The sequence below is a fragment of the Entelurus aequoreus genome, linkage group LG12 (assembly GCF_033978785.1).
Source record: "Entelurus aequoreus isolate RoL-2023_Sb linkage group LG12, RoL_Eaeq_v1.1, whole genome shotgun sequence".
In the NCBI taxonomy this organism is placed as follows: Eukaryota; Metazoa; Chordata; class Actinopteri; order Syngnathiformes; family Syngnathidae; genus Entelurus; species Entelurus aequoreus.
Genome location: NC_084742.1, coordinates 35,771,595 through 35,793,765, shown reverse-complemented (window position 1 = coordinate 35,793,765; position 22,171 = coordinate 35,771,595). Strand labels below are relative to the sequence as shown.

The window sequence follows — 22,171 nt, the reverse complement described above, 5'->3', positions numbered from 1 at the left end:
TCAAAACGGTGTTTGCCCTTTTGAGGAGCCATGAGTAGAGCTTTTATTCTTCTCTGAATACATTTATGGCCTAAATCATTAACATTGTTGGACTTATTTTTTTCATAAATCACATTCAATCGTGGGCAGCACGGTGGCAGAGGGGTTAGTGCGTCTGCCTCACAATACGAAGGTCCTGAGTAGTCGTGAGTTCAATCCCGGGCTTGGGATCTTTCTGTGTGGAGTTTGCATGTCCTCCCCGTGACTGCGTTGGTTCCCTCCGGGTACTCCGGCTTCCTCCCACCTCCAAAGACATGCACCTGGGGATAGGTTGATTGGCAACACTAAATTGGCCCTAGTGTGTGAATGTGAGTGTGAATGTTGTTTGTCTATCTGTGTTGGCCCTGCGATGAGGTGGCGACTTGTCCAGGGTGTACCCCGCCTTCCGCCCGATTGTAGCTGAGATAGGCTCCAGCGCCCCCAGCAATTCCGAAGGGAATAAGCGGTAGAAAATAGATGGATTGATGGACATCCAATCATTTGAAGGATTGAGTTGGATTACATGACAGTGAGTCTGATTTGATTGCATTAGTGTTTTTTATATACTCTTACCGGGCTAAAAAAATGCTTCATTTTAGAATGCACTGATCAGTAACGGCTGATTACGAAATTGCTATTGCCGATTAATGCCGATCACCTGTGGCTGACACTGTATTTATTTTTAGTGCCTGGCTGACAAGCGGCTAGTATGTAATTCAATACACAGGGCCTAATTTACTAAGTCCCAAATACCACGCGTTAAACAGTGTGTACAATCTATAAAATAAGGTGTACTATTATTTGCCGTGTTGCGTGTGATCTACAAAGTCTGCGTGTACAATTAAAAAGTGGTGCAGAATTTGGATTTGGCTTCTACTATACGGGGCATCACCATAAAGACACTCGATCCTTTACTGCACATTAATTTTATAATTTTTTCAAACACACAGGAGATATTTTCTACTTTTTATGGGAATTTTAGAAGCAGTCCAAAGTGCATCTACAACGAAAACCCACTTTTTTTTTTCAGCGCTGAAAAAAAATGCATATTTCAATACGTTTTTTTCAAATAGGAGACATTTTAATAATATACAGTACAGGCCAAAGGTTTGGACACACCTTCTCTCAATGTGCTTTCTTTATTTTCATGACTATTTATATTGTAGATTGTCACTGAAGGCATCAAAATTATGAATGAACACATGTATGTACTTAACAAAATAAGGTGAAATAACTGAAAACATGTTTTATATTATAATTTCTCCAAAATAGCCACCCTTTGCTCTGATTACTGCTTTGCACACTCTAGGCATTCCCTCGATGAGCTTCAAGAGGTAGTCACCTGAAATAGTTTTCACTTCACAGGTGTGCTTGAAGCTCATCGAGAGAATGAGCTTTCATTCAGTCTCGTCTTTGATGGAATAAACGGCGCACACGTTTTTGTGTGTCAAAAGATACTTCAAGCTGTCTTGTTTTCGCATTACAAGCGCAACAGTATGTGATAAAGAGAATTAAGAACTAGTTTAAATATTGTGTTGATGTTGTTACACTGTCAATAGCACTCACTGTAAATACATTGAAAAAATTACAGTTGATACATTGCAAAAACCCACCGGCTATGTCCCACAGCTGCAACCGCACCAGAGTCGTGTGGTCCCACTGGAGCACTTTGAGAGCGAAGTCCACGCCGATGGTGGCCCGGTAATGCTGGGAGAAAACCTGGTGGACATAACGCTTGATGATGGAGGTTTTGCCCACTCCCAGGTCGCCGATAACGAGCACTTTGAGAAGGCGCTGCTGCTGCTGTTCCATGGCCGAGGCAGCCAGATAAACGCAGGGATGACTTAATTATGGAGATACCTCACTTAGAAGAACCACACTGGAAACAAAGGTATAAATCATAGTGAGCCGAGAGGGGTTCGAAACTCCACAATAAACCATACAGCCAATAAAGGAAGGAAGTATACCCCTTATATTTCTGCTAATATTTTATTCCAACTTTTTTCATGGGCCAACACTGCACAAACAACACTTGAATAACACATGGGAGGGGAATCGGGCCCTATTTTGACATTTCTACTTAGGGGTGTACTCACTTTTGTTGCCGTCCGTTTATACATTAATGGCTGTGTTGAGTTATTTTGAAGGGAGAATAAATATAAACTGTTATACAGACAAACAAATGAGTGTCATTTCTTCAGTGTTTTCGCATGAAAATATCTCATGATATTTGCAAAAATGAGTAAAGAGTTAGTTAATTCTTTAGTAAGTTAGTTAAAACAATAGTTATTTCAAAAGGCAACTTTCTGGCTTTAAGAGAATCACCAAAATAAATCAAGAAACTAAATTGTAGTAGTCAGCAACAGTTTCATTTTTAGATCAAACAAAGTACAACTTTATGGAATTACACAATTCTGAGGAAAAAATTAAAGAATCACCCTGTAACTTTTCATTTCCAAAGCGAACACCTGCCTGAGATTAAACATGTTCATTAATTAGTCTGCAGTTAAAATGAGTGTTCACACTATGGTCATGAGCTTTGGGTTATCACCGAAAGGACAAGATCACGGGTACAAGCGGCCGAAATGAGTTTCCTCCGCCGGGTGGCGGGGCTCTCCCTTAGAGATAGGGTGAGAAGCTCTGCCATCCGGGAGGAGCTCAAAGTAAAGCTGCTACTCCTCCACATCGAGAGGAGCCAGATGAGGTGGTTCGGGCATCTGGTCAGGATGCCACCCGAACGCCTCCCTTGGGAGGTGTTTAGGGCACGTCCGACCGGTAAGAGGCCACGGGGAAGACCCAGGACACGTTGGGAAGACTATGTCTCCCGGCTGGCCTGGGAACGCCTTCCCTCGGGAAGAGCTGGACGAAGTGGCTGTGGAGAGGGAAGTCTGGGCTTCCCTGCTTAGGCTGCTGCCCCCGCGACCCGACCTCTGATAAGCGGAAGAAGATGGATGGATGGATGGATGGATGGACACCTTGGAGAGCTGTTGCACAAGGTGGACTGACATGAATCAAGGCTCCAACATGAGAGATGACTATTGAAATGTATTTAATTAATTATCAAACTTCTTCAATACGGTAAATCATCAAGCAATGTTGGAAAATATGTTAATAGTTCAAAGACAGCTGTGTCTAAAATCTGGACTACGTACAAACAACATGGTGGTGAAGTGAATTATATTTATATAGCGCTTTTCTCTAGTGACTCAAAGCGCTTTTACATAGTGAAACCCAATATCTAAGTTACATTTAAACCAGTGTGGGTGACACTGGGAGCAGGTGGGTAAAGTGTCTTGCCCAAGGACACAATGGCAGTGGCGGGGATCGAACCTGGAACCCTCAAGTTGCTGGCACGGCCACTCTACCAACCGAGCTATACCGCCCGAGCCATATTTTTTACAACCTTACATGGTAAGGTTGTAAAAGGCAAGCATACTGGTAGACCACAGAAAATATCAAAGTGTCAATACAGAAAACTTAAAGCAATATGTCATGAAAACAGAAAATGCACAGCAAAACAAACAAAGAAGAAATGGCCGGAAACTAGTGTCACCGTCTGTGACCGAACTGCAGGAAAACGTCTCAAGGAAATGTGATTTAAATACAGAAAAGCTAAGCAAAAGCCATCATTAACACCTAACAGAAAAAAACAAGGTTATTAATGGGCTAAAGAAAAGCAATCGTGGACTATGGATGACTGGATGGAAGTAATATTCTGTGATGAATCGCAAATCTGTATTGTGAAAAGTGACGATGTTGGAAGTTTTGTTTGGTGCTTTTCCAATGAGATTTATGCAGACGACTGCCTGAAGAAAACATCCACATATCCACAGTCATTGATGATATGAGGCTGCATGTCAGGTAATGGCACTGGGGAGATGGCTGTCATTACATCTTCAACCAATTCACAAGTTCAATTTGACATATTGGACACTTTTCTTATTCCATCAATCAAAAAGATGTTTGGGGATGATGACATAATTTATCAAGATTATAATGCACCTTGCCATAGAATAAAAACTTTCCATGAAGAAAGATACATATTGATATGTGTTGGAAATTGAAGAACATGTTCCATGACAAGACTGTAATCTGCAAAGCTGATCTGACAACAGCATTTAGAGAAAGTTGGAACAAGATTGATGAAGAGTTCTGTTTGTCACTCGTTAAGTCCGTGCCTCAGATATTGCGCGCTGTTATAAAAGCCAGAAGTGTTGTAACAAAGTCTTAGTAGTGCGTTGAAAAATTTTTTGTTTGTCATGATTCGATATTTTTTTCCTCAGAACTGAGCGATTCCATATTTGTTTTACTCTGCTTCTTCTGAAACTTAAACTGTTACTGACTACCACAATTTTTACTCTTGATTTGTTTAAGTCAGGGGTCCGCAACCCAGCATGTTGAAAGAGCCATACTGGACCAAAAATACAAAAAACAAATCTGTCTGGAGCCGCAAAAAGTTAAAAGCCTTATGTAAGTGTTAGAACAAGGGCAACACATTCAGTAAATGTCTCAGAGGGTTAGATAACTCCAGGAAATTACTGGCTTAAAACTGCCAAATGTGTGTGCCCAAGTTAAAGGAAAGGACAGGCTGTCTTCTTCTAATGGATTTATTAAAATCTTTGCAAGCTGGGTAACGTTTGCTGTGGTCTGGAACAACATGGCACACAATCAAATATGCAGCCAATGAGACATGCACATATAAATTAAATACACAGAGGACATAAGTAAAGGAAATTAAATTACTCAAATATACTTACAAACGAGGCATAATGATGCAATATGTACACACAGCTAGCCTAAATAGCATGTTAGCATGGATTATTAGCACTCCACGCAAGTCAATAACATTAACAAAGCTCACTTTGTGCATTCCCGCACAGCATAAAATGTTTGGTGGACAAAATGAGACAAAGAAGGAGTGGCATAAAACACATCTTTCTGTGGCAGCGACGGAGAAAGTTGTACAACCAACTACAGTGAGTTCAAGGACCGCCAAAATTAGTAAGACAAAACGGCGCTGGCCAAATACTCTCATCAGTGAAACACAAACATATTAAACAGTGGGCTTTCTAACAATTAGGAAGGTTTGTATTATGTTTGTCCTCCTACAGAAACATTTATTAAAACAACAAATATATTTTTCCCCCATCTTTTTCCATTTTTGAAAAAGTTCCAGGGAGCCACTAGGGCGGTGCTAAAGAGCCGCATGTGGCTCGAGAGCCGCGGATTGCTGACGCCCGGTTTAAGTGATTGTTAAAGCCAGAAAGTTCAAACTACATTTAGTTTAGATAATAATGAGTCATATATTAGAATATGGGATCCATAATTTAAATTTGTTTTAACTATTAAATGAACCTAAATACAGTATGACTTATTTTATCTTTGTGGAAAATATTTGACACAATGTGTTGTCAAGCTCTGCGATGAGGTGGCGACTTGTCCAGGGTGTACCCCGCCTTCCACCCGAATGCAGCTGAGATAGGCTCCAGCACCCCCCGCGACCCCGAAAGGGACAAGCGGTACAAAGTGGATGGTTTTATGTGTTATACACTACCGTTCAAAAGTTTGGGGTCACGTTGAAATGTCCTTATTTTTGAAGGAAAAGCACTGTACTTTTCAATGAAGATAACTTTAAACTAGTCTTAACTTTAAAGAAATACACTCTATACATTGCTAATGTGGTAAATGACTAATCTAGCTGCAAATGTCTGGTTTTTGGTGCAATATCTACATAGGTGTATAGAGGCCCATTTCCAGCAACTATCACTCCAGTGTTCTAATGGTACAATGTGTTTGCTCATTGGCTCAGAAGGCTAATTGATGATTAGAAAACCCTTGTGCAATCATGTTCACACATCTGAAAACAGTTTAGCTCGTCACGGAAGCTACAAAACTGACCTTCCTTTGAGCAGATTGAGTTTCTAGAGCATCACATTTGTGGGGTCAATTAAACGCTCAAAATGGCCAGAAAAAGAGAACTTTCATCTGAAACTCGACAGTCTATTATTGTTCTTAGAAATGAAGGCTATTCCACAAAATTGTTTGGGTGACCCCAAACTTTTGAACGGTAGTGTATGTGTTTTATGTTGCACGATTGCACCAAGAAAAATTCCTAGTTTGTGAACCCGTTCTCAAACAATGGCAATAAAACTATTCTGATTTTGATTCTGATGGATGGATGTTGTCAAGCTTATGAGATGTAATGCAAGTGTAAGCCACTGTGACACTATTGTTCATTTTTTAAATGTTTTTATAAATGGCTGTAATGATAATGTCAATGAGGGATTTCTAATCACTGCTATGTTGGAATTATTTATAATATTGATACCGTTGTTGATATTATTCATTTTTATTTGACTACTTTTGGATTGTTTTGTGTCATGTTTGTACCTCTCAATTGTTCTGTTGATTGCTATTCTGAATGTTGCTGGGACAGGTTCGGTTTTGGAATTGGAATTGCATTTTTATGGTATTATTTTGTTGGATTGATTAATCAAAAAAAAATTAAATTTAAATTTAAAAAAGCCAGAAAATTGCCATTAGAAATAAGTTTAGTTCTGTGTCATGTCTGTTTTCTGCTTGTATTCTAAAAAAATAAACAATTGAATGAACATCTTGCAAGTGGCTATTTCATAAGTTTTCGCCATGGGTTGTACTTTAGACAAACAGAACCAAGAAATGGAGATGGTGTGTAATTGCTCATTCCTGGATGCAATACAAGTCTGACAGCGTGGCGTTTAACTGACCAGCAAAGAAGACTGAACAGTGCCTAGCCTTAAAACTACATCTGGCAAATGACCTGCTGAACGACATAGGTCTTGACCACACCGGCAAGAGATAACTAGAAGGAGAGCAAAGAAAGAGTAGGGGCCACCATTGAGAAAGAAAGGCGCATCGTTAAGAACATAAGGGGCCAGACACATGCCAGAGATTGTTGACCGCAGCAATGCACAAAACCAAGGTTGCAAGGGCAAAACGTACATGCGACACATCCGTTGCAAGTTGTTCCACTGCAGTACAAAAAAACTACTTCCTGGAATAATATGGACATGCTGGAAAATATGTTTTAAATACAATTCTAAACTGTGAGTTGTTGTTTTAGCTCGAAAGAGACAGAAAACACCCAAACATTAAATGTATATACTTTTTTGTCTCCCTGGTCTAAAAGAGTATATATTGTATATATATATATATATATATATATATATATACATATATATATATATATATATATATATATATATATATACTTTTTTTAAAAATTATTATTAGTAGGCTATATGGGCAGATTGAACCCAAAATGTAGAACATGACAACAAAACGGATCACTATACCAGACCGTTCAAGGGGTGAAACAAATATTTGCTGGATGTAAAGTTTATAAACTTACTGTTCTGTCCTGGCAGAAGAATTCTGAGTGTTCCGGGCAACGGCTGCATCTCTGTTGAGCGTCGCCACCTTTACAATAAAGCATACGTACTTGTACTGTACGAATTACAAGTTAAATGAGAAAGGGACAGCGAGAGAAGAAACATAAATGTAATTATCGACTTAGCCTGCGGTTTCTGAGCACGTTGACGCCCACGCCCCCTGAATCCCGCCTCTATTTAATTTAACCGCTACTGCCTTTCTTCTCTTGTCCCGGGCACAGCCCATTTAGAATGTCACAATAACAGTTAGTCGTTTAGGTTCCATACATTTGTTTGCGCCATTGTGTCTTACACTCACACCTAGCATTTTGAGTGCGTAAGCAGTACGTTCACACGGAGAAAGTACGGCAACAACGTGCAGTGTGCTGCCAGGACCCGGATGTTGGACTCTGCACTCTCTTCATGGTGAGTGTGCACTTAGTGCAGTTCACAGGAAGAAGAAGAAGAAGAAGGGCAAGTAAATAAATTCTGCGATCGGCATTTGCTTAATGGCACAAAAACAGTAGTGGATTTGGGACAGCGCTACCCATGTCTATGATGATTCAATGACAAAAATCGCGCCGTCTGGAACTAAGTAACATGAAATTAAAAAAAAAAATGTTTTAATTGAACAACAAACATACATTTACAATTCACACAAAAGTCAAGGCACTTTCAACATAACCAATAATCTACACATCAGCAAAACATGTCAAGGAAAGAAAACAAAAGCAAATACAGATAGAGTATTCAATATTAATAAATAATAATAAATATGACAAAAAGACAAAAAGGGCTACCTAAATCACTTGAAAAGTTTTTGACAAAGATATCAATTTAAGGACTTTTGTACTTTTAATCATCCTCCATGATTTGATTGATAATTGTAAACCATTAAGCCAATTAGAAAATGTAGGCATTACTTTCATAAATCGACATGTATGTAAAAAAAATGTTTTGCCTGGAGCATAATAATGTTGACAAACATTTCTATGTTACAGTCGTTTATTTAAAAAAAACAAAACCAAATTAGATCTCTTCTATAGAGAATGGGGACATCTCCACACTCTTCTTTCTCAGCCAATCTCTGATCTCCTCCCAAAACACATGTACACTCAAACAATCCACAAACAGATAATTGACATCCTCTATAGCTCCACATATATAACAGCCGTCCACCTCCATGTTAAATTTAAGTTTCAAAAAAATAATTTGAAGGGTATATTCCATTGATAATTTTGAATTGTATTTATGTAATCTACTATCTATCTTATCTTGTCCTTATTTTCCTTAGCTCAACTTTTGTAAACTTCTTCAGGATATATTGTCTATGAACTGTGGCCGGAAAATATTATTTAACTAAAAGTGCCCTCATATAACATGAAAGTGAAAGTGCGCGATCTGGCACACAGGAACTACAGTACCTAACAGCATGTTTACTTCCGTGTCTGCGCACATGCGACCTGCTGCCTTCCATGCGTTTTGTGTCTGAAATGTTTGCCTTATTTTTGTAGTTACTATTGATTTAGGCGTGTATAATATTTATCCGTCTTCATTATATATATTTATTCTTTTTTAAAAATCCACGGAATTGTTGGACTTTTGGGACAACTTCCGCGTTTGCGCCACTCCACGATGCCTTACGGTAGTGGTACTGATGCGGGATGAGTCAGGCTATATGATGCTGCTATCGCTGCCATTTCACAACCGGACTACAAATAAAAGGCAAACAACTTTGTGGTAGTGAGCGTCGACGCTGTTACGAGACGCCTTGTCTGCACCCTGAAGCTGCCTTTCGTAGCCGCTCTGCGCCCAGACATCACCGAGCACACAAGTGCCAGACTACAGGGGCCTACTTACCCATCGTCGCCTCCACCAGGGGTCCATCAATCCGGTTAAACACCTCGGACGCAACCATTATGGAGCCTGGGCCGGCTTGCAGGTCCTGAACGACCCATAGAGAAGCATATCTTACTCCCCTGCGTTAACTTCTACTAGGTAAAATAATTGGATGTTTTTTTGTGTGATTTACAAAAAAAAAACAGGGTTTGGTCAATACATTCAAATTGCAGCATGTTTGCAAAACTTCCTCTGTCATTAGATGGACTCTCGAGTGTAGAAACTGTACATACTTTTTAGGAATGTCTCGTTAAAACAGGACTATTGAATTGGTGGTCCACGGGCCAGATCTGGCCTCGGAAATGAGTGACATGTTTGCATGAAATTCCTAATAACACCATAGCCATGTCATATAGAGCAGTGGTCACCAAACCTTTTTTTGCTATACGGACCGGTTTAATGTAGGCATTATTTTCGTGCCAGATAAATACAACAAGAATAAGTGCATGAAAAATACAACTCACTATAATTCTGAATTAGTGGGAGCCCTGGGCTTGTTTCTTTGCAATGAGATGCAGATGGAAATCAGCCTTTGGCTACAGTGTGTCACTTTTATATTTGATATGTTCATTAATGTGCATCGTATCATGTCCAAAAGTTATAACAAATGGCAACTTCCTATGAGGAGTTTTATTGTACATCTATAAACAAGCTCATTGGTGTGTCTGGTGCACAGGTATCAAACTCAAGGCCCGCGGGCCATATCTGGCCCTCCACGTTATTTTATATGGCCAGCAAAAGCCTGGAAATAATATGTGTCAATAAAATACCTTATATTTTCTTCCTTTACTTTCTTATTTTCTTACTAAATGTATTAGGGTTTTTTTGTAGTTTGACAGGGGAAAAAATAGTGTCCAATATTGCAACAAATATTATATTATCTAGACTGACCATACGTCCTCTTTTCCCCAGACATGTCCTCATTTGCGGGGCTGTCCGGGCTGTCCGGGCGGGGTTTCTTAAATGCCTCAAATGTCCGGTATTTTGAGTTAGGGTTGCGTGTATTTTCAATGTATGTCCAGGGTTAAGAAGGGGTTAAACCAAAACAAATTGTGAAGGTGTGCGCACGCAGCAACATTCGTGAGGGAGGGGCAGAGACGGAGAGCGAGACAGTCGAGAGACAGACAGAACACAAGAGAGAAGCCGAAACGTAAATGCAACTTCCCGGATGATTTGCGGGAAAAGTATCTGTGTTTTCATCCTGGCCGTGACACACGGGAAGCAGAATGCACTGTGTGCAAAGCAGAAAAGTATATATCTGTGGCAAATAAAGGGGCCAACGATCTACAAGCCCATATCGACACTACAAAGCACAAAACAGCTGTACAGGGCAAGAGCTCGTCTGCTGTTTTTTGTTTGAATTTAATTAACTTGTTTTTCGCATTATTTATGTTTAGATTATATACAAGAGGTTATTTTGAATATTTCTACCTCTGCACTTTTTTTCCAAAACTGTGAATGTTACAGAATATAAGTGTGACTTATTTTGTTATACTGTCAAGCAGTGTTGGCGTTAACGCACTTTTTGTGTCTTTTTAACGCATTGAAATCTGAAAGGACGCAGATTTTTTTTTTACCATTTGCGGCCGACAGCTAATGTTTTAAAGGCCCACGGCACATTCTAAAAATACTATTAAAATAAACAAAAACATAACAAAACTGAAATAAAAAAGCTTACAGGTGAAATGTAATTTAGAAACAGTTGCAATGTTGACTAATAAAACAAAGCTGTTTTTTTTTCTTTCAAACTGTCATTGCTAAAAACATAATATTGAATCAAAATCAATGTTATTATGAATTATTGACCTATCCAAGGTTACGATTACTTCACATCAAATATTCCACTTTGAAAAATATTTTTGGTGGAAGATTTTGCATATTTTGTGTGTTTGCCATAAAAAACATAGTTTTGTTTGACAAAAAAGGGCGGAAAACAAACAAACAAACAAAAACAAAAACAACATAAAAAAACTAAAATATTTTGAAATGAGGTAATAGATCTGAAGTTGATGTAGACTCCAGAGATTTAAGCGTTAAATATAAAATGTATGTATGCCCTGGCACACCATTATCATCATTTCATGACCGAAGCAAAACACTTTTTACACTTTTATACTGAAATAAATACACCTACATCTTATTAAATAAAAACATAGAAAAAACTACCAGCAGCGGTAAAGTTTAGATCCATGAAGGAAAGAAGAAAGTGAATGAATGTTTATAACTGAATACATTTACATATGTATACACATTTGTTTTCTTTTGTATTATTTTTTTTATGAATTAACGTTTATGAAAACCTTTTTCCAAAACACAATATAGAATGTGAGATATAACAGGATAATGCATACATTTGTCATTTGTTTTCAAAATGCTTACAAAAAAGTGGGACCGGACCCCAAAAATGTACTGTGGGACCCCATTTTTATGACTTGATGGGGTCCCTGGGACCCCATTTTGAAAATTCCTAGCGCCAACACTGCTGTCAAAAGAGGAGAAAAAATGCTTTATTTAAATAAATATATTATTTACAGAACAAGTTCGAGTATCATTGGCAAATTTTCACCTAGTCCTGGCCTTGGCGTGCTGCCCGCCTTGGCACGCATATATGTGTCCTCTTTTTGGGATTTCAGAACATGGTCAGCCTAATATTATCTAACTTTGTTGGTCAAAATCCAAATACATACTTAAATATCTGCTTAACTTAAGATTTCGAAGCAAGTTATCCATCAAATTGTACACTATAAAAATGACCAATAGATTTTACTGTAAAATTTAGGGAGTTTTTTACAGCATATTTCTGTAAATTGGAAATAAAACGACTAATGTTTTGTTTTTTTACAGTAAAATGATGTCGACTGAACTGTCAGTTTTTTGTTTTTTTACTGTAAAATCCACGTTTGAGGATTTTATGGTACCACATTTTATTATGGTAAAAAACTGGCAGCTGAGTTGCCAAAATAAAATTAAACGGCATTGTATTTCTATTTACAATAATATGTTGTAAAAATAATAATAATAATAAAAAACACCATATATTTTACAGTAAAACTCTGACAACTAACTGCCAGTTTTTTTAATCTTTACATTAAAAAAAAGGTAAAATATTTAAATTCATAGGCAAATTCATTAATTATTTACTGTTACAAGCGGCCCTCTAATGACAGCCATGACTGCGGTGTGGCCCCCAATGAAAACAAGTTTGACACCCCTGGTCTAGTGGGACAGGCCAAAGTTAAGTCAGAGAAAATGCAGTCCTTCATAAATTATTCAATGTTTTTCTCCGGCCCGGTTGCAAATGCGTCACGGCCCGGTATCGGTCCCCGTACCTGTGGTTGGGGACCAATGATATAAAGGATCTTTGACTGGCGTTTTTCGTTTTTTTACAAAACTGAAGAACATGTTCCTGCCTTATACTATATACTCTCACGTTTCTTAAAATAAATCTATTTTCTAACTATAACTACACCAAATGTAATGAAAATGTATATACATTTTGGAAATAAAGGTGTTTATTTAATTTCAAGAAACAATATATTAAACCAATTCTACCCCAAATGTCCCATTGAGGTCAACGTTTGGTATCAAGTGCTAAGAGCCGAGCAATTTGTGTGAGTGTTGTTAGTTTCGGTTTCAAATCAAAAAGGAACTAGACAGTACTTTCCACAATGGCCATTAAAGATGTTGCCGTTTCAGACTATGGACGATAACAACACTGCGCCGGGCTGACACACACACACACACACACACAGGAGTCCCGACAAAACCCGAAAATGGTAGAAAATGAAATTTTTTTTTTCAACTTTTTTTGCTAAAATGTCGTAAGTGGGGACCCTTACACACAAAAAAAAATAAAAACTGTCTTGCTTCAACAGCACAATACTGGTCCCGTAGTTGTAGGAGATGTCTCAAAACCTCTTCAGGAGCCCCGACAAAACCCGTAAATGACAGAAAATTATTGTTTTTTGAAAACTTGTGCTTGTCTTTCTTTTATACAACTGTAAATTACATGAGCGTTACCTGCCAGCTGATTGTGTAAATTCACAAAGAACAGTCCAAAATTATTATGGTAGCTTTATTACAACATAGAGACTGAAAAAAACACTATTACCTTTTTTTTATGTTGGCTTATCCTGCGATACAAATTAATTTGTATTTTTGCATCTACGAAGACTTTTTTATTATTTTTCCAAAAGATAATAGTTTGAGCAGAAACAGCAGTTTTAATTCATTATAAACCAGCCCCTCTCTTGGGTAACATTTTGCCTCACAAATGTACCCACATAGAAATATTACAATCGTGTAGTTAGTAGATAGATTACACCTACAGTACATGTTTTCTACACTGTGGACTCCTTATTGATGGATTATCCTCTAATAATTGTCATTATTGTTTAGTTATGTCAGTTGTTGAAAGGAGAAATAGACGCATTCCGTCTCTTATTGTTCTCTCTCTCTCTTTCCTTCCAAAATGTCCCCGCCTCCTCCAGACAAGCAAACAGACCGGTAGAGCGACAGACAGCCAAGCGCCAGAGCCGAGTTATGGAGGCGATCTGGCTTTATCAGTTCCGTCTCATCGTGATCGGCGACTCCACGGTAGGCAAGTCGTGCCTGATTCGCCGCTTCACCGAAGGCCGCTTCGCCCAGGTGTCGGACCCCACGGTGGGCGTGGACTTCTTCTCTCGACTGGTGGAGATCGAGCCGGGCAAGCGGATAAAGCTGCAGATTTGGGACACAGCGGGCCAGGAGCGCTTCAGGTACGTGAAAGCTGCGACGTTGTCCTGCTTTTTTGTGTTTTTGCCTTGATTGGGCTTCCATAAAGTACCATGAATGATCAAACAAACATTTGGAAACACTGGTGTATAACGTGAGACCGCGAGTGTAGTAGTGAGATGAAGAGACGTGTACATAGCATGAGGCCTAGCCTGAAGGTCTGAAAACTAGAATTGCCACCTACGTCAAGTGTTTGTTCCTGGAGGCTGTGCTGTTATTCAAATGAGACATTATCTAAGAAGGTAAACAAAGGGAAGTAAATGTCTTTTTTAGGAGATTATTACAGTATATGCACCTTCTAGGACAGTGTTTTTCAACCACACTAGTGTGCCGTGATATACAGTCTGGTTTGCCGTGGGAGATTATGTAGTTTCACCTATTTGGGTTAAAAATATTTTTTGCAAACCAGTAATTATAATCCGCAAATAATGTGTCGTTGTTGAGTGTCGGTGCTGTCTAGAGCTCGGCAGAGTAACCATGTTATTCTTCTCAATATCAGAAGGTGGAAGCTGGTAGCTAATTGCTTTGTAGATGTCGGGAACAGGTCGTGTGAGACGATGATGGTTTGTCGTGGCAGCGTGCAGGTAAAAAGGTATCTAATGCTTAAACCAAAAATAAACAAAAGGTGAGGGCCCCTAAGAAAAGGCATTACAGCTTAGGGATGGCTATGTAGAACGAAACTAAAACTGAACTGGCGACAAAGTAAACAAAAACAGAATGCTGGACGACAGCAAAGACTTACAGCGTGTGGAGCAGAGACGGCGTCCACAAAGAACATCCGTACGTGACATGACAATCAACAACGGCGAAGGGCCAAGGGACGGCGTGGCGAAGTTGGTAGAGTGGCTGTGCCAGCAATCGGAGTGTTGCTGGTTACTGGGGTTCAATTCCCACCTTCTACCTTCCTAGTCACGTCCGTTGTGTCCTTGGGCAAGACACTTCACCCTTTGCCTCTGATGGCTGCTGGTTAGCGCCTTGCATGGCAGCTCCCGCCATCAGTGTGTGAATGTGTGTGTGAATGGGTAAATGTGGAAATACTGTCAAAGCGCTTTGAGTACCTTGAAGGTAGAAAAGCGCTATACAAGTATAACCCATTTATCATTTATTATAACAATGTCCCCCCCAAAAAAAGATAGCAACAACTTAAATATTCTTGATTGCAAAAACAAAGCAAGTGCGGGGAATAGCGCTTAAAGGAAGACATGAAACTGCAACAGGAAAATACCAAAAAACAGAAAAAGACACCAAAATAGGAGCGCTAGACAAGAACTATGCATAGGAGCACAACCAAAAAACTCAAATAAGTCACGGCGTGATGTGACAGGTCGTGACAGTACACCTACAATGAGACAAGAGCTATAGTGATGCACAGTTGGTTATGGTTTAAATTGATATCCAACAACTGCGACAACGACCTTTTATTGTCTACCGAGTTTCATTTCTTAATGATTTCTGCTGGTGGTGTGCCTCCGGATTTTTTCAATGAAAAAAATGTGCCTTGGCTCAAAAAAGGTTGAAAAACACTGTTCTAGGACTCACATTCCTACATTGTATACAAAACACTCATTAAGCATGAACACATATTTGTCTATCAGTTGATGATGTAGGGAACTTCCCCATCAAAATAGCATCTCCACCGCCTGCTTGTGTTGTTACGCTCACACATAAACACTTCATAAGGCTCCTGAAGTGGGCATGGCCATGCGTCAAAACATACATGATGTAAACCGGCCTACTTCTCCTGCAGGTCCATCACTCGAGCCTACTACCGCAACTCGGTGGGCGGTTTGCTCCTGTTCGACATCACCAACCGCCGCTCCTTCCAGAACGTGCACGAATGGCTGGAGGAGGCGCGCAGTCACGTGCAGCCGCACAGCATCGTCTTCTTGCTGGTGGGCCACAAATGTGACCTGGAGGCACAGCGTCAGGTGCGTACGACCCGTGACCCGAGAGTCCGCAGCATTAATTAAGTATTTCAAATACTATGTATGTAAAATTAGGTGTTCCCAATATTTGAAATATAACCACTAATGATGGATTAAATTGATATAGCGATTTTCTAGACACTCAAAGCGCTTCACTGAGAACTCAGAACTCATCATTCATTCACTCCAAATTCACACATTAAATGGTGGTAAGCTGCATTACATGGCGGCCAATTTGAGCCTAAGGCCCGTCCGACCGCCATTCACACTCACACACCAGTGTGAGCCGCACTGGGCTCAAGATGGGGAAAGTGTGGAATTGAACCTGGAACCAAAGTGATAGTAATGTGTCGTGTCCCTAGTCTGTTTATGAGTACCAAAAATGACAAACAACCTATCATCTTGTTTGTTCCACTTTTAAAGGGGTCATATTATGATTTTTTTGTACATGTTAACACTTCCTTGTGGTCTACATAACATGTAATGGCGTTTTTTTTTTGTCAAAAGTTTGCATGGATTATGTTTTAAAGAGCATCTTCCAGCCACTTTACGACCGTCTCTTCAGAATACGCCATTTTGTGGGCAGTCTTATTCATGTGCCTCCACTTCGACTGTGTCTTCTCCCCTTGATCCTTATTGTGATTGTTAGCGCTTCCATAGCAGGTCCACTGACATACATATATATATATATGTATATATATATAGGTTCGTATGCACTACTTTATAATAAAAATGGCAACAGCGGAGGATGCATGTCCATGTGCGAGCCAGTCTGCCCCACAAGAGGCGAGATGAAAAAGAAGGAGCTTATTGACTACAATGGTGGACTCGTGCACAGCTCTTTGAGGAAATCTCTAGCATATATGGAGATATCTGCGGACGTCACTAATGGGAAAAATGTCACAAATTGGGCAAATTCCAAATAGCTCGCTAAGACAAGATTGTCTTATAAATATTTATGCCATGCCTTCATGGTTAGATTTTTAAAGTTTTGGGACTTATGCAGATCCCAAATACACAAAAAACAGGTACCAGTAGGTAAGAAAAGTTGTTTTTGTATAATAAGTCCCCTTTAAAAAAACTTTCATGATGTCCAATCAGGGTTTTATACTGCCAATTCTGTGTGATTGGCTGATACCAATACCAATCACATGTATTAATTGTACATTTTTCAATGTATTTATGATGAGTGCTATTAATAGTTTACCAATATCAACACAGTATTTAAAGTAGTTCCTTATTCTTTTATTACATGCAATTGTATGGGCAAAACAAAGTCTCGTTCATATACCGATACTACCATTGGTATCGACACCACCAAATTATGGATTGATCCACCCTCATAAGTGCTGTGTACCGACTGTGACAATGTTGACATGACGGTTGTTATATTATCCTGTCTCAAGATTCTTGTTAATTTGCGTATAAATTTCCTGTTAATAACCGCTCACTTTCTGGTTCCATCTACATTCTCAAACTTTACTATGCACCTATTTTTTCTGTTGTTTCTAGCTATCTTAGCTATTAGCATGCCTGCCCCTGCTTGCTTTCAATAACAAGTTTAGCCTCATCCTCCAAGGATAATAATACTTTATTACTAAAGATACAAAGATATGCAGTTTATTTTTCGTAATAGAGGTGAATATTATTAACTGAGGGGAGTGGCTCCAGACTGTGTATTGAGACACATAACCGCGAGCCGCTTATAAGCAAGAGGACTAAAAATAAATAGTCAGCCAGAGGGGATCAGCATTTGTGATTGGCATGAAGGTCAATAATCGCCAATGGCATCACAAAACTTGGCCGACACATCTGCACATCCCTAATTTAAAGTCTTTATAAGCCCTGTACAGTACACCAGCTTTCATACATACACACACTTCCCACGCTCTTAAAACACTTCATATTCTAAAACCAAAGCAATTTTAACATGAAAACTTAAATGGGTACATTAAAATCTGCAATGCAGTAGACCGAAGTAAGTGAATCACAATGTGACAAGGGAACATTGTATATGTATCAAGTGAATAAAGGTGTGGGGGAAAACCCAGCTCATTAGCATTAAAGCTACAGATATTAAAACAGCATTTTCCCAGTAGGGCTGACTAAATGGCTCTCTTTTGGTGTTTACTTAAATGCAGCCGATATTTAGATAAGGCTGTTATTTCTTCAATGGAAAAACAAACAAGTAAAAAAAAATTTAACTATGATTTAGAATGCATGAGAAAGCGGAAAGTGAAACGTACCTCTATGACCAGGGTCATTTTTATTAAGAAACATATATTGTAAGACAGTGATTTTCAACCTTTTTTAAGCCGTGGCACACTTTGTACATTTACAAAATCCTGCGGCACACCACCAACCAAAATGACACAATACATATAGTTAATATTATAATTTTCTAAATGTATTTATACTCACTACTATTACAATGGCTTTACAAGCTCGCAGTATTAATGTTTCTGCCACAGTGTGGGAATTTTTTGATTTAGCTACGAGTTCAACAACAACGTAGCAAGCTTTGAGGGCTCTCTTGTTTACCTTTGTGGTTTTTCTCAGAAAAGTTGCCTGTTTCTCATTGTTTGTACGTAAGCGTACAAAATAGTCCATCGGGGTGTTTCGTTTGGAGATGGCGTTTAAGCTTGCTTGGCACCATGGCGCTATTGGATAGCTTCTCACCACACACCAAGCACTGCGGAGTCGGTGCTGTCGCATCCCCGGTGAAAGTCAATCCAAATGAAAGATAGCTTTCGCTTTATTGCCTCGAGCTCACCGTCTTTTTTTATTTTGTAGACCACTCATACTAGAGCCTTAATCTGGGTCAGAATTTTGACTAGAAAAACTAGATATCCTTGTCCCCTCCCTATATGGTTTTCGTAAAAAAAAGTACCACCTGTATATACTTGACCTCTTGGAAAAGGTATCGAAGAAGGAAAATGTGGTATTGGTATTTTTTTGGATCTGTCCAAGGCCTTTGACACAATAGACTTTGAGATTTTATTATATGAGCTATACCACTATGGTGTCAGAGGGGTACCTCTTGATTGGTTTCGTTCTTACCTATACAGAAGGCAACAATGTGTATTCGTCAATGATCACAATTCACCCTGTTTGACCATCAATTATGGGGTTCCCCAGGCATCCATCTTGGGGCCTCTCCTTTTTATCCTATATATAAATGATTTTGTATACTCCTCCGAAACTTTTCATAAAATAATTTTTGCTGATGATACACATTTGTTTACCTCACACAGGAGCCTCCACGATCTACAAGTAACTGTCAATTCAGAGCTTGTGAAAGTGGATTCCTGGTTCAAATGCAATAAGCTCTCACTTAACGTTAATAAAACAAATTTTATTTTATTTCATTCTAATAAAAACCGGACAAATACTGTGCACTGCCATGTTAACATCAATGGGCAGGAAATACAGAGAGTGTATTCCACAAAATTCCCAGGGGTCATCATTGACAAATATCTCAATTTCAAATGTCACATTAGCCATCTGTTGAACAAATTATCCAAATATGTTGGCCTGTTCTTTCACTTTCGTCATTATCTTCCTCTGTATGCTCCACTTACCCTATATAAAACTCTTTTTGAACCACATCTAAACTACTGTAGTGTCATCTGGTGTAAAACCTTCCCTACCTACCTTCACAAATTAGAATCTATGCAAAAGAAAATCATACGGGCCCTGTCATGGTCCAAGTTTAATGCCCCCACTCGACATCTATTTCATAATTATCATCTTTTAAGACTGACAGAGTTCAATATTTATCAAAATGCTTGTTTAACCTATCAAGTCATCCACAGGCTGAATCTTAGGCTCTGTAGCTTGGTTCCTATCTACCATCCCCAGCATGCCCACAGCACTCGTAACTTAGATCTGATATCAGGTAAACATCGTCTACTGGCTTGTACCGATCGAAGTGTTGTATGCAGGGGACCTAAGATTTGGAACCGGCTTAATGAGAGCCCCAAGATGCTGTATCCATTCCCCAACTTCAAAAAGAAACTGAAAACTTATCTATTAACCACCTATCTCTAATGCCTCATGTGGGGTTGACTACTGTTGGGTTTTGCATGGTCGAATGAATGTATGTGTGTATGTGTATGCATGCTTCAGTATTATTATCTTGTGTTTATCATATAGCGTTGTTGGTTTTTTTTGTTGTTGTGCTTGCTACCATTTTTCATCATTCCATGTATATACTGTCCTTTGGACCCCCTGTCAAAAGCTTCTTCTAGCTTATTTGGGGGACCTTTTCACTTACCGATATCTTTAAATGATATTCACTAATATTGTAATTGTTCTATGGTATTGTGAATAAACTTGAAACTTGAAAACTTTGTCCAGGACCCTCTTCGCCATTTGCATTTTCCCTTCTCAAAAACTTCTCCATCACTGTCACTTGCTCGCCTCCTCTTGCTGTGATCCCAAACTGTCACTGTCACGTGATGCGCAGGCTAACTCGATTGTCTTTACAGGTATTTATCGCCCTCTGCTGCCACCTACTGAAATAGATGAGTATTACATTACCTGCCGCACTTTATTATAGCACGGTCACCCGACAATGGTTAATTAGGAGATATTAAATAATTTCTCACGGCACACCTGACGACCTCTCACGGCACACTGGTTGAAAATGACTGTTGTAAGATACACCAGCAACATAATCAGTTGTTGTAAGCAGTAAGGAGAAAAAACTGTTCGGTCAGCACTGGTGATGAGTTCAATGTAAAGAACGATACAGTAAGTGTAACGCTCTTGACTTTCACACCTAATGTAGATACTACCATCTTGTGGAATTATTCCAATTTACATTAGGAGGTTGCCTACAGCCGCAACTCTTATTGCCTGTATTTTTGCCCCAGTGATAATGAGGGTGATGTACTTTCAAAGACCATGGACTCGGCCATGGTAGAAGGCTCTGTAGTTAACGGAATACTTTTACAGTCATCTTAAATTTCTTCCAACTCTCTTCCAGGTGAGCCGCCAGGAGGCCGAGAAGCTGGCGGGAGCGTACGGCATGCGCTACATCGAGACGTCCGCACGCGACGCCATCAACGTGGAGCGCGCCTTCACAGAGCTGACCAAAGACATCTTCGCCCTCGTGCGGTCCGGCGAAATCACCATCCAGGAGGGCTGGGAGGGCGTCAAGAGTGGCTTTGTCCCCAATGTAGTGCACTCCTCCGAGGAGGTGACCAAGAGTGACCGCCGCTGCCTCTGTTGATGTGGGAAGAGCTTGAACAGGGCGGAGTGGCTGACGGACTAATGTGTCGGCCTTCTTTGTTGAAGCGGACCGCTGGAGAGTTGTGGTCTTTTTTTCTTTTTTTTTTGACCGCCATGGTTTCATTTGATGGGAAAAGAACGATCACTTGCTTTTGTGGGCTCAAAGTTTTAATCCTTTTCCTTACCCTCTTCAATCTTCTCCAATATGCAATTCTATCATTACATACAAAAAGTTTATAACCACCTTTGCCCAGCCTTATGGACAAGTCACAAACTTAAAAAAGAAGACAGAATTAGCAATCTGCTGTTGTTGCCCATGGATCGTTCTGCTTCAGTATCACATTCTAGCAAAGCAACATTCACTTCTGGAAGGACCCCTTAAAAGCAGGTGGACCCAAAGGGCACTGACTTTTGAAACTCTTGAGCTAAGAGGCAGCATAAGCATCCACAGCCAAAACACCTTGACTTACCCACAATGCACGCTTTGAGACAGAAGTGTACCACTATATAACCAAGCAAAGCAGGTCCAGTTGGCTTGCGGTCAACATTCCGGCACTGACACAAGAATGTTGGTTACATGTGTGGACTTTTATTTCCTCACGTCACTAACGGACATGAAGACGAGCCACTAACATCAGTCAGAAAATATGCCAAGGTTGTAACCAAATGTCTATCGCTTGTAAGACTGTCAAAAATCTTATCGCAAGACTACTCGGTTACAGCTGCAATATTTTATTCACTTACCGTAGATAGAATGGGTCTTAATACTTTATTTTCCATGCAGCATATGCACCTGGAAATTAAAAGTGGGATTTGGCATATAATCCTTTAACGTACTATTTAAAATAAACCACTGGACCAAATGCATCAATGAGTTGTATGTTATTCCCAACTGTCTTTGCATGGATTCAT

General features: G+C 39.5%; 2 protein-coding genes across 4 annotated transcripts in view; one reads left to right on the top strand and one right to left on the bottom strand.

Annotated features, from left to right (window-relative positions):
- The window catches only part of zgc:162171 (uncharacterized protein LOC565931 homolog), a 15,793-nt gene extending 7,907 nt beyond the window's left edge, over positions 1–7,886 (bottom strand). The window contains exons 1-2 of one of the 2 annotated variants that reach the window (XM_062065868.1): positions 7,409–7,886; positions 1,632–1,737 (exon numbers count right to left, since the gene is read on the bottom strand). In XM_062065868.1, coding sequence (XP_061921852.1) covers positions 1,632–1,737; positions 7,409–7,492 — 190 coding nt within the window. In that variant the 5' untranslated portion in view covers positions 7,493–7,886. Of the gene's footprint in view, positions 1–1,631; positions 1,898–7,408 lie in introns of both variants that reach the window. The other variant, XM_062065867.1, reaches the window with a different exon arrangement.
- LOC133662150 (ras-related protein Rab-39B) lies at positions 7,673–22,171 on the top strand. 2 transcript variants are annotated; one of them, XM_062065870.1, is made up of 4 exons: positions 7,673–7,853; positions 13,817–14,083; positions 15,847–16,027; positions 21,015–22,171. In XM_062065870.1, exons 2-4 carry the CDS (start codon positions 13,869–13,871, stop codon positions 21,258–21,260), a joined length of 642 nt encoding a protein of 213 aa, XP_061921854.1. In that variant the 5' UTR covers positions 7,673–7,853; positions 13,817–13,868; the 3' UTR covers positions 21,261–22,171. The 2 variants fall into 2 exon arrangements, with proteins under 2 accessions (XP_061921854.1, XP_061921853.1); XM_062065869.1 differs by lacking the exon at positions 7,673–7,853 and adding an exon at positions 8,937–9,425.